Source organism: Rhinatrema bivittatum, chromosome 3, assembly GCF_901001135.1.
Source record: "Rhinatrema bivittatum chromosome 3, aRhiBiv1.1, whole genome shotgun sequence".
Lineage (NCBI taxonomy): Eukaryota > Metazoa > Chordata > Amphibia > Gymnophiona > Rhinatrematidae > Rhinatrema > Rhinatrema bivittatum.
This window is the reverse complement of record NC_042617.1, coordinates 515479979-515497258: the sequence shown is the minus strand read 5'-3', so window position 1 is coordinate 515497258 and position 17280 is coordinate 515479979. Positions and strand designations below refer to the sequence as shown.

The 17280-nt window shown below is 41.5% G+C and overlaps 1 protein-coding gene across 3 annotated transcripts in view; it reads right to left on the bottom strand.

Moving 5' to 3' along the window:
- Window positions 1-1106: 1106 nt before the first annotated feature.
- Window positions 1107-17280, bottom strand: part of PTK2B (protein tyrosine kinase 2 beta) — a 330459-nt gene continuing 314285 nt past the window's right edge. For all 3 annotated transcript variants that reach the window (XM_029596207.1, XM_029596208.1, XM_029596209.1), the window contains exons 29-31: window positions 16401-16544; window positions 15380-15460; window positions 1107-5378 (exon numbers count right to left, since the gene is read on the bottom strand). In XM_029596207.1, coding sequence (XP_029452067.1) covers window positions 5163-5378; window positions 15380-15460; window positions 16401-16544 — 441 coding nt within the window. In that variant the 3' untranslated portion in view covers window positions 1107-5162. The remainder of the gene's footprint in view (window positions 5379-15379; window positions 15461-16400; window positions 16545-17280) is intronic.

The following is a 17280-nucleotide window of genomic DNA, read 5'->3' as shown; positions in this document are numbered from 1 at the left end:
GAGGAGGGGGTGGACAGTGAGAGGAAGGGGAGCATGAGGGAGGCCAAGGTGGGCAGAAGGGAGTGGGAGAAGGGAAAGGGAGCGAGAGATGAAAGGAAGTAAAGATTGTGAGTGAGGGGAGGGGGTGAGAGATGAATGAGAAGAGAGAGGGGAGAAGGAAAGGGTTGAGAAAGGGGAAGGAAGTAGAGAGAACAAGGGTGTGTGATGTGTGAGCAGAAAAGGGTGCTCCACAAACACCACCCTGCCACCCTGCCATTCACCTCTCCCCACCCCAAAGGTGCAGCTGCTGAAGAAGGGGAGAGGTAGGGTTTCCAACTTGCTAAAATTTTTACTCACACAACCTGCCTCAGCTCTGTGGGACTCCTGCCCCGTCTCCCCACTTCTGTAGCATTTCAAATAAGTGAAAGGGCCGGACTCCAAGTGGAAGCCATCCCTCACCTCTGCTGCTTAGCACAGCTCCCAGGAGGTCCTCCGTCCTCCCAGCCCTCTCGCTGACTTGAAATGTCACACGCGGCCCTTTGCTTAAGAAGTTCCTTCAAAAGGAGCCCTTTTTACACCTTCCATCATCATATGTTAGCACCTGATTTCAAATGCTTACCTGCCAAACAACTCATATTCTGTGCAAGAATTGTTACCTTTTTACTGCACTCACAAATAAATTATCCAAAAGATGTTGCTGTATAACCTTTAAAGAACTCGCAGGTCTCTTCTTTAGAGAAGAGCCAAAGATACTGTTTTAGACAGAAGAATGCCAATACTGACAAGTACCCAGGATTTTGGTACTGTTTGGTTTTATAGCCCTAGTTCCTAATGGCCAGATTCAAACATATTGGGCTGACTCATGTCTCCTACAAGGTCGTGATTTATGGGGATGAAAGAATTGCTTTCCAAGTCAAATTAAATGAATTCCCAGGCTTGTCCATGGGACATATTGTTCTGTCCCATCCCATCCCATGACAATTTATGCCTGTCCCATCCCATCCCACGGGATTCCCATTATAATATTAATTTGGAATACAGTTCAAATAAAATTATTAAATTTATGAAAGTTTACGTTTAGTGTCTACTAAACAGGACTACATGTACAAAGAGACATGCAAAACGACAAAATTTATTAACTTTATTAACTTTAACACTCAAAAGTATAATCTAAGTACGCAACTGCAAATTTCAGCCTAAATTTATTTTACAATATCAAGTATCGACTACCATGGGAAATACAAATGTGTGCTGTCCCATCCCATCCCATGGGACGAGTCCCACGGGATTCCCATGGGAATAACATTCCTATGGACAACACTGTGAATTCCTGATGTGTGTTCCACACACATTTTTGGATGCTAGAACTAAAGTTCATTTCATGCTATAGGCACTTGTTTGGATACGTTTATGTTTTCAACAACCTTTAACAGAAAGTTAAGGTGAACTACTTTTTCTTATCCACATTTTCAAAAATTTCTATTAATTTCATTGATTTACATTCTTGCTTCTCTATCAATGTAATATATGTGTAGGTATATATCTATCTATATCTATAATGCAAATGATGTGAAGAGGGATGCTATACTGGTAAAACAGGTCAGAAATTAAAGACAAGAATAAATGTTCACAGACAGAACTCAATGTAGGGAAGAGGATAGTGACACTCCCAGGGGGGAACATTTTGCTATGCCAGAACACTGGTATGAATGAACATGCAATCAGGATACTGAAAAGGGAATTTCAAAACTACTCAAGAGATACAAACATTCAAAATGAAAACAAACTGAGAAAAAAAAAAAAAAAACTTACTAGGCACATTATTTTTCTTCACCCATTACCAGACTTAGGGCCTCATTTTCTAAAGTATCGCAGGCCTGCGATACTTTAGGGAATGAGGGGCAGGGGGCGGGCCTGCGCTAGCTGGCAGCGATCACACCATCGTGGAACGATCGCTGCCGGTTTCACACCCAATAGTGCCACCATAGAAGGTGTAGCTATTAGGTGCTAACTCGGAAGCGAAAAGGCCTTACACCTTTTAGTCGTCCGCGGATCTTCGCGGAGTTGGCCCCGGTGACGCCCTGACTCCTCCTCTTCCGGGGCCAATTCCACCCCCATTTTGGTATCGCACGTGATAAGGCACTTTTCGCGTGCGAAACGTCCCTTATTGCGTGCAATCCCTCTGGAAAATGAGGCCCTTAGTCCTCCTGTTATCTGATCTCGTTTCTCCCATCCGTTTCCTTTACATTGCTTTATGCCTCTGAAAGTGTATTAATTTGCTGCACACTTGGACATCATGCTTAGCTTCTTTTGCACTGGTCAGATGAAGGGGGCATGGCTATTGAAAGTTTGTCACAAATGTGTTAGATTGGTCAAATAAAAACGACTTGCTTATAGCTTGTTTTTTTACCCTTATTCTTACATATCCAAGTAGGCTAAGAGGGCAGCCACACTACTTTACTGGTGGAATCTGTCCACAGGTTTTTTTTGTTTGTTTTTTTTTAAGGGCATACAGATATAAAAAGGAGACTCAGATGGTCGGTTTGTACAATTAGCTTTCTTTGGACAAGTAAATCTCCTCCATACATAGAATACATTCACTCTCAGCAGATCTGATTCAAAGGATTGGTTTTTTTTTTAACCATATTCGGGAGGTGCCATATGAAAATGCTTAGGTGTGAGTCCACAAAACAGAAATCATCTCCTTGACTATGGCATCCACGGGCCACAAAAGGCATGACAAGAGCAAAACGTAACACTTTATAAAGGACTGCTCTCTTCAGTGTTCCCTGAAATATGCCTACGGCAGTAATCAGGAGAATGGCTGAGCCACTGCATTCCGTGGCTATTAGGCACTAGGAAAAAATCAGGAAATCTGAAATTAAAAAAGGTTTAGTCTTAAAATCTCTCCTCCTCACCAAGATGGAGAAAAAGGAAAGTGCTTTGGTGTTGGGGCAGAAGTAGATAGCTAGAGGCAGGAAAGGGGAGGGGGAGTAAAGGTTAAAACTGAATCAGACAAACGGACGGTCTGTTTCGGCCCTCTTAACAGTAAGAAATCATTTGCAAAAGCCCTCTTCTTTGGACAAACATTATCTACAGACTTTTTTTTTTAAATTGTATTCTTAAACATCTAATCTGTTATGCCTGGAAGCTGATACCATATGACAGTTCAGTCTGCAAAATATAACAATTCTCTGATATGCAAACATATATGTATATATATAGCTGACTGTAGCAGTTGAAATCAAAACCTTTGGCTTCCTACACACCTGTACATCTTCAATTTCTGAATACACCGTGATAAGTAAAGTTGGCTCGATTTACTGTGTCTGCAAATCCTGTACAGCATCCTATTTGAGTACACATTTGTCATCTGTGGAAAACCAATTACGATAAACTATTGTGGCTGGTGTTTAGATTCCAAGTTTATATTTCCTGTAAATAATAATTTCCTTTGAATTATTTTCTTAAAAAAGTAAAATCAGTCAATACTGTCGATCCTTAGAAAATGTCATTAAAATAGTTAGCGCTGGCCAGTCTGCTCCTATAATTATTTACTCTAGTTGAACAACAAAAATAGCTTAAATGGTAAGAAACCGCTAACAGGCAGGAAGTGCACACTGACTCTGTAGCTACCAACTAAAAGTATGAAAACAGCAGCCATCTTTACACTTTAAATACTGTTAGAAAAGTTCATGCAGGTAGAAAACATAGCTAGAATTTTAAAAGTAAAATCCAAGACTAACGTGGGTAAAGCAAAAAAACAAAAACAACCCCTCCCACAAAAACAATCCCTAAGTTACAAAGCAATGTACACATCAAAGATGGATAAAGTGGAAGATAGTACATAATTTATCTTGCTCAGGTTAACAATACAAGTCTACTTTACTGTTAACTGCACATTAATTTTTCAACCACAAACCAAATATAAAGATTTTTTTTTCACAAAAATACATAGACTTTACCTATATCATAATATACATCTATTTCATTTGGCTTCCTTCTCCCTTTCACCAATCAAAAGACTGCAACTTGAATGTGAACATGTTTTCATCCAGATAAATAGTAAAAGGGAACTTTCTGGAGTACGAAGCACTTGCAGGACAAGTCCTCGTTCTGCTATAGTTTTTATTAGTATCTAAATACTTGAAGTATTTTTCAATAAGCCACTTTTTCTGATTTTATTCTTTATTTTTTTCTTATTGGTCATAGTACTGGCTGCTCCTAGTAATGAATACCTTCTCCCCAAAGTTTTACTTTCTATTCAACTGCCCAAAATTGTTTTACCCATGATTCTCCCCCAAAAAGTTATAAAATGGAATCTTGAAGAAAAGATATCTGCTGCCAGCAACAGCCCAGATAGTGACAACAAAAATCAACAAAATAAAGAAAATAATCATCACTCTAATAACTTTGCCTACTGAAAAAAACTTTCTTCATGTATTTAAATGCAAATAAAAATGGCATAATAGGATCTTGGGTTTATTTTTTAATGATAGCCCATTCGTAGTAAAAAGAAATGTGCAATAACCATCATTAATGATTGCTAACAGCTGGTAGAAGTCAATGGACATGAGTAGGTGTTCCACATAGGTTGATCCATTTATGGCACCTCCCCAATGAGTAACAGAAACAGAAGCCACAACTTTCTAAGATTAAGTATTGGTTGCAAGTCTCTGCTTGGAAGTGGAGTGGGCCAGAAAGTTGTCTATACCAACGGTTTCATGTCTTAATGTCCCTCCAACAAAGTCTGTCAAAATGATACCGCTCTCATCACCACTCTATTCCAGTCTTAAGGTGAAAGCTGAAACGATGCTCGAGTAAAGAAGTTGTCATGCAGGACATGCATTAGGCTTCTTATTATGGTTCTCGGAATCAATAGGTCTCCTCCAGTTGTCTGAATAATTCCAGGGAGTCATTATGTGGAAGCAGTAGAGGTTTCCCATCCTCCCTTTTTCCCCACTCACACAATCTTCCTGTCACTTACACATCTCTAGCAGCAAATCTCATGGATACAGGGAGACAGCAAGATCCCTCAAAGCACAAAGTTGAGTTCAGCATGGGTCTTCTCCAGGTATATCAGAAGAAAAGATGCCACCAGAATGGGAGAAGCTGAGGCTTCAGAAATGTAAAAATTGAGGTGTGTCATTTTCCCTTTGAATGTTGAGGTGTGTAGTTGTCCATCATTCTAAGGATAGCTTTGCTAAATTGGCTCTAACCTTGGCCTGGTCAACAGCATCAAGGAGATTCTTAGCATCCACAGCCAGGGTGTGAGATGCTGTCAGCATTTGTTTCTTGCACTCGTCACTCAGTGATGTTACTGCATTCTGCTGGGTCAACCTCATTTTGTTAATCAGTTCAGCAAGGTCTTTGTTCAGTAGCTTCTGTGTTCCTTCAATCTGACAATTTAAAGCAGGGAAAATATTTTAGTGAAACTAAAGCCAAAAGTTATAATGCAAAATCTTTATAATGCTGAAGGAAGTTGTTCTATAAAGCATTCTCACTTTAGAATTATAGTGTAAAAACAAAGAATACAAACAATGCAATGCTTTAGATTTTTTAAATATTTCCATGGCCAACTGAGAATTTATCAAAGACCTTCTGATAAATTTTGTACACAAATTCATGTAATAGTAAAATGGAAATGTGATTTTCTGAAAATGAACCAAATTTCTTGACCTCATTCTCTATAGCAGAAGAGCTTACCGGTAATAAGTGTTCTCTGAGGCAGCTGGATGTCACTTCTCAACCATGGATGACATCATCAAACTGTTTTACAGGCCTCCATTTCTTCTATTGTAGACTACTGCAATTCTTTGTATACAGGGTTATCCAACACTTCTTTACGCCCACTACATTTACTACTAAACTCGGCCGTGCGCTTGCTCTCTGGCTTAAGATTAAACAATCACATTATATCTACTTTAATTAATCTACACTGGCTTCCATTTCATGAAAGAATTAAATACAAGCTTGGCATGGATAATTTTTAAACTGCTAAATGATCAAACATGCCATTGGGCCAATGCCATTTTGCGATTCTATTAACCTACAAGATCATTGCACTCTTCCCAACGTGGCCTCCTTGAGATTCCATCTCCGAGAGTTGCTAGACTCCATGTTACCCGAGAATGTGCCTTTTCTGTTGCGGGGCCCACCCTCTGGAACTCTTTTCCCATTGACAATAGATAATGTGAATCCATTAAGAGTTTTAGAAAAGTTTAAAACTCTTTTTAACCTTGCCTATTTTTAGTTCATGTTATTTTATTGATTTTTATGATATGTTTATTCTTTTTAGTTATGTGCTGTTTTTAAGTTTTTTGTCATCTATTTTTTTATTCTTTGTCCTTGGATTTGTAATTTTATGTTATGAATGTACTCTTGTTCATCACCTAGACCTTTTAATGTTAGGCAATTCATAAATAATAAATGTAAATGATTAACTTTAAAGCTTCTAGAAGTTTTCAGCATGCCTTACTGGGCATGTGCAGCCATGACCACTCACTGATGTCCCAAGGGGGGCCCTCTCAGTCCACGATAGTCTAAAGACTATCAAGGGAAGGTGAGAAGGTTTTGTGAGGACTGACATTCTGCTGTCATTAGATAACATCTATTAACAATAAGCAATTCTGCTTTCTTCAAGGACAAGCAGGGTGGCAGCCCTAGCACATGGGGAATACCTAACTACAGATTACTCCCTAATAAAAAAAAAAAAAAAAAAAAAAAAAAAAAGAGGAAAATAACCAAGGAACAGTACCAATAGGAAAAAACATTATGGTGGCTCTTTATTTATTTCAATTTTTGCATGTAGGGCAGCCTGGAACCAAAATACCGGGCCCTAGGAGATATGGAGTTTTGTTCTAACTCTCAAAGAAACTCCACAGGATAGACTGGCCAAACCTAATTTTGCATTGGGAGTCCCCTGACCAAGCAATAGTGCAATGTGAATCTGTAGAGAATTCTATGTTATAACTTTTCATAACTCCTTCATGGAGGTGGATCTCAGGTGGGCTACCAATGCTGCCATAGCTCTGACACTATTATTATTTATTTGTTTGATATATTATACTTCTATTAGCAAAACCATCAAAGCAGTTTACTGTACATCAAGTACAATATACACAAAAATTAAAAACAACAATAAATGAAATCTGTTAGTCAGACAGAAAGAGTGCACTTGGCAACAGCAAGTCCAGGTTTGTTTGTGTCAAATGAAAAAAAAAAAGCTGTCTGGACTTTCTAAGGGCTTCAGTCTTACAGATAGAAGGCTAAGACTTTCTTGCAACATTTGTTCACCTTTGTGGTCTGGGAAAAGTGTTGGCAGGACGATTAACTGGTTAAATATGCGTACATCCGGAGTAGTTTTGGAGAGAATCTGAAGCCACTGCTTCCTTGACCTTTTCTCCAAAGAACATTCTGCTGGATGCCTCCAGTTTCTCCAGAGGGGACTGGATGTCAGTCTGCATTACACTGATGCCACTCATCCTAGTACACAGATCCTCTGCATCTTACGTTCCAGGGCTTCCTGGATCTTTCTGTCCAGTTCCTCCTCGATAATTGCTGATGCCAACAGACTGGGAGGCAGGAGGGAAGGACACTTCTTCCTCAAACACTAAAGAAGAATTGATGGCTGACCTCTGTACCTTTAGGAGACTGACATCATTCCTGGAGCTGTAGTGAGGCTGAACTCTCCTCCCCATGGGAACAATTCAGGGGATTCTTGGCTGCTGCCAGAATGTCCCTGTTCCCAGAATTGTGTATCAACCGAAACAATGTCTATGCTTCTTAGCCTTCACCCATTATCCAAAAGAAACAGAACCCTGAGCTTTCTTTGGGTGGGAAGAAGTAGATGAAGGCCTATTTCTATAGTCCTTCCTAGTGTTTGATATTGAGGACTGATGCCTCCTCAATGTCTATTTACTGCCAGAAGTCAGTGCAGCTCCTGGGACATTCAATGTTGATGCCGTCAATACTGATATTAATTGGCTGGGCTTAAGTCTCCCAAAGAGTATCTCCATGAGTTCCAGCTGGGAATGATATCCTCTAGAAGTCACAGTCTTCCACATGACATTGTGGTTGGCCCCCAAACACACACTAGCCTCCTGTTCTTTTTGAGGCACAGAATGAAAATTAATATGAAATCAAATGACTCAATTTTGGGACAAAAACCCAACTGATGCTGCCCCAGTGCACCACATAGCTGACAAAAAAAGGGTGAAAAACACCTTTGGGAGCCACTTGCTGTAAGGGCAAGGCTCTGTAAAATATGATTGGGTATGTGGCAATCTAAATGGAGTGACTGGAAACAAGATGGATGCTTGACCTGTTTTTCTCTGCACATATGCTGACAAGCTGGCCCTTTCTGATCACACAAGCAAATGCGTGGTGTGAGGCTACATAAACAAATTTATTTGCAGAAAAGTCCTGAAACAAAGGAAGATCTATGTACCTGAAAATAACAAAGCTGGCAAGGTGCCTCTCTGTCTGGGGTTCACAACTTAACTGCCCAAACCCCCAATCAATGTTTGTGGGCTTACCAGAAAAGAAGTTTGCTTCACCAAGCCTATTCAGTACCAAGCAAGGCTTATCTGCTGCGTTTGAAAAAAAAAAACCAAAAAAACCACACAATCCATTGGCCACACTGAAGAAGAATTGCTGTCTCTGCTAATTAGCAATAGGAGGGATGGAAAGATCGATAAAATGAGTGGAGACAAAGAAACAGTTAAGCTTTTGGGCCACATGGAACTCTGTCACCTCTCCACACAATTCTAAAATGGGGAAGGAATTTTTGTAGTTCATCTCACTGTACTGCAATCGTCTCCCAGGTGTGCTAGTTTAGCACCCGATGAAATGGACACTTTTCCTGTCAAGAGACGTGTTGCGCTCCTCCCGTGGCAGGAGCCACGGGAGGTGCTTACCTTTGTGGCCCGGAGGCTGCAGCTGAAGCTGGGGCCTTGCCAGAAGCTGCCGATGCTGGGTGCTCCCATGGCCCGGCCGCCATCTTGCTGGCTTGGCAGGAGCCATGCCGGGCCTTTCCAACGCGGCAGGAAGCTGCCGGCGACACTGTCCACTTCATGGCCTGGTGGCCACAGTAGCCAAGGCCTTTCCCGTGGCAGGTGCCATCCCTGGACCTTCTTCTTGCGGCAGGACACTGCCGATGTCGTCGGGGCCTTCCTGAGGCCTTCCTCCGGTTTCCTCTGCTCCTCCATCACAGCGGCAGGAAGGCCGCTGTCCAAGGTCCTGCCCCTTTCTTCCTAGGAGCGGGCCTGCAGCTTCCTTCCAGATTTAAAGGACCAGTGCAGGTGTGGTCCTCTTCAGGCTCCTCCCTGGTTGTTTTCTGCTTCGCCCTACAAAAGGGCTCCTTGCTCAGTTCAACTTCGCCTTCGCAAGGAGCATGTTCCCTCTTGGAACGGTCCTTCAAAAGCTGGTCTTTTATTGGACTTCTGTGTACTCCTCACTTCTGCTTGGCATTCCATGTTCTTCGTTGGATCCTTCATTGTCTTCTCTCCTGGTCTCTGCTGATGCTTCGCCCATCCTGATGTCTCCATTGTCTTAGCCTTGATGTTCTTTGATCTCGGTACCATGTCCTGATGTCTGTCTTCGAGATGTCTTCCTGGACTCGCCTTGATCCATCCCAGCATGGTCCATGAACAGCCGGTTGAGCTGTTTAGGGTGCGCTGTGGCCCAGTGGTCCGCGACCACCCCAGGTGCGGGTGTGTAGAGCACTGGTGGGTTTTTCCTCATCTGGCGGTCGAAGATCTGTACTTCCTCCAGGCTTATAGTCTTAAGGATGTTCCACTTCGTCCGTCCCGGCTGCTCTTCGATGAGTGTCCAGAGTGCTGTCTTGGATTTCCTGGATCTTCGCCTTGGAGGCTTCTCCTTCTGAGTTTCTCCGATGTTCTCTGATTTTACCTCGTCTGATCCTGAGTCTGTCTGATCCTAAGGCCATCAGCTTCCATGTTCCAGTCCTCGCCTACCTCAGCCTAATCTGGCCTGCCACCTTTTGCCGTTACCCAGCAGCTGGTCCAAAAGGGCTTGGAACGGTCGGAGGACCATTCAGAGACCAACATTGCGTTGTTGGTCTCACTGAGGTGTGCAGGTTGGCAGGGCTTGGGTTGCTCCATCCCAGATGAGGTATGTTTCGCCGCAAGGGCACATTTCCCCAGAAATCGGGAGCGCACCCTAGCGCTCCCACCCTTAGTCCCGCATCAAGATGGCCACAAACGATCCTCCAGCTGCCAAGAGAAGAACTTAACCCAAGGACTGTGTGGAAGGTATGAGTATTTGTTCTTATTGGTTTAATTCAGAATGCCACATTGGTACTTTAAAATGCAAATAACAGTTGGTTTCATAAACTGGTTGTTCACTGGTTTTACAATCGCAAGGTATTTTCCTATTTGTAATCTTTTCTGAATCCCTGACCCTGTAACTTCTTTATAAGTAATCAATTGTAGCAGCAAGATCATTCTGTTAGCTCTAAAGAAATCCCTAATAACATTTCCATTATCTAAGACAAACAGTATGGTTTATTTCATGATAAACTCAGACAAATTATAAAAGTTAAGTCAGATATATATGAATAATTACATAGGCATTATACTGTACACTGTTGCTCCACATGAAAGTCTTCCCCGCAGTTGAAAGATAAGATGAACTGCAGGAAGGAAGAAATGAGACCGAGGGCCCCCACCCCCCCCCCCCCCCGTGGCACACAGGGGAGTGGTCAGGGCTGCACATGCCCAATAGGGCATGCTCAAAGCTTCTAGAAGCTTTAAAGTCAACCTTCCATGGAAGGCTCTATCTGAAGACGTCACCCACATGAAGAATGCCATCCTCTTTGTCTTTATACGCACTTTCTGGATCTTTTAAATTATGCAGTGTGGAAAAATATTAGAAAATTGAGTGTCAGTCAAAATGCTTTATGAACCAGGGTAACTTTTCTTTGTTTTGCTTTTTGCTCATTATGGGGGTAATTTTCAAAAGGAGTTACATGCGTAAATGTAGCTACTATTGTAGCAATTTTCAAAAGCCATTTACTCAAGTAAAGTGCACTTATGTGAGTAAATCCTATAGACAAGTCAATGGCATATATTGTAGCAATTTTCAAAAACCCACTTACTCAAGTAAAGTGAATTTACTCCAGTAAACCTGGTTTTTACTCGAGTAAATGCTTTTTAAAATCAGGCCCTTTGTTTTGTCCGTTTTTTGGACGGCATGCTGCTTTTTTGCTCTTTGTTTGTTTGTTTTGTCTATATTTCTATATTTTTGTTTTCGTTTTAGCTATTTTTTGTATTTTGCCTATTTGTTGCTTTCTTGATTTTGTGTTTTTTTGTCCTTTACAAGTGGTAGAGAACACAATACATCCCCACCAATGTCTATTCAGGCTATTTTCAGCATATATATGCTGAAACTAATGTGCCAGTTAGTTTAAAAAGGACATAGATTGAAGTTGGCACTTGCTTCTCCTCTTTTTGATCCTGCCTTGTTATAGCTTCTAGCACTTACTTGTAAGCCCTTTGCTTAGCTTTCCAGTGTTAATGAGCTGGGAACTATCTGTGTGCATGGTCCCCAGCCACCCATGTGACTTGGTCTCCCCATGCAATGACAGCAGAAGCAGCTCATTACTGGCAGCACATCCACACTCATATGGCTAAAGCATCTTCCCCTGGCTCTGAGGACTAGAGTCTATGGTGGGCCCAGCAGAATAAGCAGAACTCTGGGGGCTTTCAACACAGCCTTTGCAGTCCTGAAGAACAGAATCCCAGTTTGGGAACAGAACCAAGATCTCCTGCAAGGCAATGAGCAGCACCATCAATGAACCATCAAGCTGATCCATTCATTCATCTTAAACTCTGGCTCTAGTGATAACTTCATTGTGCAAAAGTGAGAACATCAGAGCACTTGTGTGGGGCTGCTCTGTCACTTCCAGCTCATACATGTTCAGGTCATTGGTTACGATTTTGTATAAACCTTTTTATTTACATTATATACATTTATGGACATTGGAAACATACAAGACATTGCACAGACTACATCTTTCCAGAGCATTAGTCCCCTGACCTTTACTCAGAGTTCTGCTCTGATTCCACCATGCTAAATTGTGCAAGCCCTCATTTTAATATCAGAATATTCTATGCTTAAAAAACAACTGGAACAAATCAATTTTACAATAGCTAAAGTAGATTCCTACATGTTACATGTTTCAAATGGCCACCAAAAATGTCCATTCTAAAACAGACCAGGATATGATCTCTGTATCCGTTTGAATTCCTAATTAACCTTTAAAAAGAGTACCAGGCCATACCCCAATGCAATTTCCAGGTAAAACATCCCAAGTTTATTTTATAAAGAACAAAAATATGCTTTTTATGATATTCCAGCTTTTCGGGCATTCCTAGATAGCCACCCCCCAAAAGCAACAAATGGATGAGAGCTAATAAAAGAGATAAAGTTGCTTACTCTGATTATGTTAAATGTAAGAGGGTAGGATACTCTCTGTTATACCTTGTTTCGCACAATTATATAACTAAATGTCCTTCAGTTTTCCTAAATAAACAAATACTGAGAATTGAATTGTAAGAAGGTGTATTATTGAGTGTATTATTGAATATAAGCTTATTAATGTTATTAATGTTGTTATATATTCATATTCAGTATATTACATACATGTTTGTTATAAAAAATTGAAAGTTGAAAATAAAAAATTAAAAAAAAAACATCCCAAGTTGACAAAAAACAACCAAACCAATCAAATACCCTATTTATTGTTCAACATACACTTAAATGCTTCAATTGGTCAAATCAAAATCTGGAGTGCAATACGCATTTTTTTCAGGACTACAGACGCGACAGAACTTTATCTGTATATTTTAGCTAACTGTATTCCTAATAGGATACATGTTGCTGACTTTCCTAACTTCTATCCAGTACATTCATTTATATACATTATTACTTTCTTCCAAAATTTTGCAAGCCCGACATAGGAACAAAACAATGAACAAAAATGGTCCCTCATGTGCTCTGTACTTCCGATACTAAGGGGTAGTCTACTCTGAACCCCAAAAGGGGATAATAAAGCCCTGTGATGCAGTTTAAACTGGATTTCTCATGCTAACAGAAGAAAAGAGCTTTCTTAAAATTTGCAAAACTTTCTAGGACACTAGCCTCTGAAAAGTTTTCCATGTCATCTTGCCACCATCTAGTGGCCAATTTCAAGCAGGAATCTTTTATACATCGATTTGCCACAGTCTTACACAATAGTGACACTGACCCTTCAATATTGTGAGGCCAATATTAAAAAAAAAAAAAAGAGAACAGATAATTTAGGCCTGGATTCATTATTCATCGCTGAATGATGAATCCAGCGAAAATGGGGGGGGGGGGGGGGGGGGGTGCGGGCCTGCAAAAGCCCGCAGCCTTCGCACCACCGCGGTGTCTTCGCTGCCGACAGAGGCTTAGCGCACGCAATATGGCCGTATCGCGTGTGATAAGTCTTTAGAAAATAACTCCTTTAGCAAGCTAAATTTAGCAAGAGTACTCATACAACAATGCTGGTAGCTTACACATTGCTGTTCTGGCAACCACTGATGCCGCCGAGAGCAGTTTACTTGAATTGCGGCCTGGTGGCCTGTGTGCTTTCAGGGTGCTCGAGACGAAAGGTGCTCCTGGGGTCAGCTTGAGAGGGTCACAGGGGCTGGGGTATCCCTTTGATTGTATAAGAGTGGCATCAGCAAGGGGAGGGGGAGCTGGCCCACCTTCTCAGGCCTTGTACTGGATACTTTTAAGTTAAAGGGGGATCCTAGGCAGGGTTGGAGAAGGCTCAGTCTGCTAGCCTGATTTTGCTATCCATTTGGAGTGGGGGGAATCCATGCCGCCAGACTTTATTTATTTATTTTTACGATCTATTCTGTTTATTTGGCTTTATTCATTTGAATATAGCTGGTTAAGTCTAAAGTTATCCGGGAACAAGTTCCCATATAACATCATACCTGCTCCTTAGGCCAGCTAGAGTTAGCTGAAAATGTCCTGGCTAACTTGTCCCTGCCTTGGAATGTCCCCAAAACATCCATAATGACTAAAAGTTAGACAGATAAGTACTGGGGACATTGAAAACGAAGCATTTAGCTGGATAAGCTCCGAATTATCCAGCTACATGCCTTTGAATTTTGGCCTCAAAGAGCCCAATATTCAAAACATACATAGCTGGATAAGTTGGACTTATCCAGTTAAGTGGCGGTGCTGAATATCCACTACGTTCAGTGATTACCACTTAGCCAGATAAGTCTCTTCTCTGGCTAAGCAGACAGCCGAATAAGTTAGGGGCAGGGAACAGGCGGGTGATGGGCAGATCGGGGTGGTGCTGCTTATCTGGCTAAGTTAGCCGGATAAGTTGCAATATTCATACTTATCCAGTAAGTTAACCAGATAAATTAGACCTGCTTATAGAGCAACTTATGCATGGCTGAATATCCCATTTAAGTTAGCCGGATAAGTCTTATCTGGCTAACTTGCATAAACTTTTAATTTTGAACATTGGGCCCAGAATTTTTAGATAGATAATTTTTCATTTTCTGTTTCCTCAAGCAGCTTATGATCTGATTGCAACATTTGTTTAAGATTTGTGTCTCACTTGTAGACAAGCATTAAAACTATTTTTTTTGGTAGACCTTATTTACGGGCCGATTCAGTAAAGTCTGCGGGACTTTACTGAATCCAAAAGGAGGTGCTAGGGACACTAGCACATCCCTAGCGCCTCCTTATTTGCGGAAGCAGCGGCTGTCAGCATGTCTGACAACCGACGTTTAATTTTACCAGTGTCTGTTGACGAACCTGCTGATAGACACGGGATTCGGAAAACGGACGCCAGCAAAATTGAGTGTCCGTTTTCCAACCTGCGGGCAGATTTTTTTTTTTTAAAGAAGGTTTTATGGGTTTTTTTAATTTTTGGGGCCTTCGACTTAATATCGCTATGATATTAAGTTGGAGGGTGTACAGAAAAGCAGTTTTTTCTGCTTTTCTGTACACTTGCCCGGTGCCATCTGAAATTAATGCCTGCTTTGGGCAGGTGTTAATTTCTGAGAGTAAAATGTGCGGCTTGACCGCACATTTGACTTTCTGTTATTTCGGGTGAGAAACTATTAGGTCATCAACATGCAATTGTATGTGGTGAGCGCTATTAGTTTTGGGGGGGGGTGGCCGCGTGTTTTCCACGCGCTATTACCCCTTACTGTATAAGGGGTAATAACAGCGCGTCAAAAACGTGCGGCCAAAGGGGGGCTAAACCGTGCGCTCGGCCGAGCGCACCATTCTGTATCGATCTGCTAGTTAGTATCGCTTGCAGCATCCACAGACTGATAAACAGGCTAGAGAGAACATTTTTGCAGACTTCTTGCTGCATTACCTCAGTACGCGATGTTGCAGGTAGGTTTGGCAGCACTTCGTCCACGCTGCCTATTAGCTTTCTCAAGGTCAGTCCCACATTCTGCAAACAGAGGTTCATAGCATGAATAAACAAGAAAATTATTTCTCTGTTCTCCAAACTTGAAGTTGTCTTACAAGCAAATGGCTAGATTTCAATTCTGGGCTACAAAGTGCAGATAATCCTATAAATGTGTGTTTGCTCAATCTTGAAATCACATAGCTTTTGACAAAAGGATTTAATGTGCTACAACTTCTGAAAGGGAACTCCAAAGAAAAAATTGTTGAAGTAAAACTTTATGCAAAGTAAAGAAATTTTTGTATGGAAGTGCTAGATTTAAAAACGGAGCAAAAGTTCCAGCATCCTTCAACACACCAACCTATTTCTGCTGAGGAAACTTGACAATGGAAATTGGAATCTATCAATGTACTCTTTCATGGTTCTCACATAACTTAACTTTGAAATCTAATATATACAAAAGTCAGTTTGATGCTTGTGCATTTTTTCTTTGTCCCTCCTATTACTGTAAGGGATGCTACTGACATCTAGTAGCCATTGCTGGTACTGCAGCTTCTCTGGGATGAATCAGGTCCCAGTCTCTGAGGTAGGAAGGGAGAAAGTGCTGGCTTCAGGCTGGTGAAGAGGAGGGAGAAAGTGATGGGAATGAGCTGGGGAAGGATTGTTGGCGTTGTGGAAAGTGGCTGAAGTCAGGGAGGAGAGGAGAGAGTGTGGAGGGGAGAGAGAGAGAGAGAGAGAGAGAGAGAAAGTTCATCTCTTCCCCACCTCCCCCACCACTACCTCTGCTCTGCATACTAGGAATACTAGGCTTCATCTCAGTAGCAGTGATTGGGGGTGAGCAAGGGAGCTAATACACACCTCCTCCTCAAAATTAAGCCTTGCAAGTATTTGCCCTCAGGGGAATGTTGGGGCATTGAGTGTATACACATATCTGACTTTTTGCCCATTTATGATGGGCCTTTTCACTAGTCTTAATTTCATTTACCTTCACCACGCTGACATATCCCTCTGGAGGAAGCTGATAAATGTCATTTTTGAGCTGAAGAACCGCTTTCACTAATTCCATTACATTGTGGTATACAATGTCATTAGTACGGTCCAGGTTAGCAGTAGGGGCTGGCTGGATAGGCTGGAGAAAAACAACCCCCCCGAAATAGAATAAAATAATTAGTGTAATATTTATGTTGAAAAAGCTGATTCATAACAGGAACACACAACTCAGAATACTTTGATGGTTTCTGTGGGTTCATAAAATGATTTAGTTTTTTGCACAATTGAGTTGATTCATAAAAGTGAAGAAACTGAGATTTGTCAGGTTTCCATTATAAAGAGGGTTCTTAGGAGGGCTGCCTTGATAGTGTAGTAGCAGCATTCCAGAGCCAATTCTGCAATTGGAATTGAATGGAAGCTGGAAGCATTATGGAACACTGCTGATAGGTCCTGGACAAGTGAGAGACCTGCAGTTCAGCTTTAACATAAGAGCATAAGAACATGCCATGCTGGGTCAGACCAAGGGTCCATGAAGCCCAGCATCCTGTTTCCAACAGAGGCCAAACCAGGCCACAAGAACCTGGCAAGTACCCAAACACCAACAAGATCCCATGCTACTGATGCCAGTAATAGCAGAGGCCATTCTCTAAGTCAACTTGATTAATAAGTTAATGGACTTCTCCTCCAAGAACTTATCCAAACCTTTTTGAACCAAGCTAAACTAACTGCACTAATCACAACCTCTGGCAACAAATTCCAGAGCTTAATTGTGCATTGAGTGAAAAAGAATTTTCTCCGTTTGGTCTTCACGGAGTGCCCCCTAACCCTTCTATTATCCGAAAGTGTAAATAACCGATTCACATCTACTCGTTCAA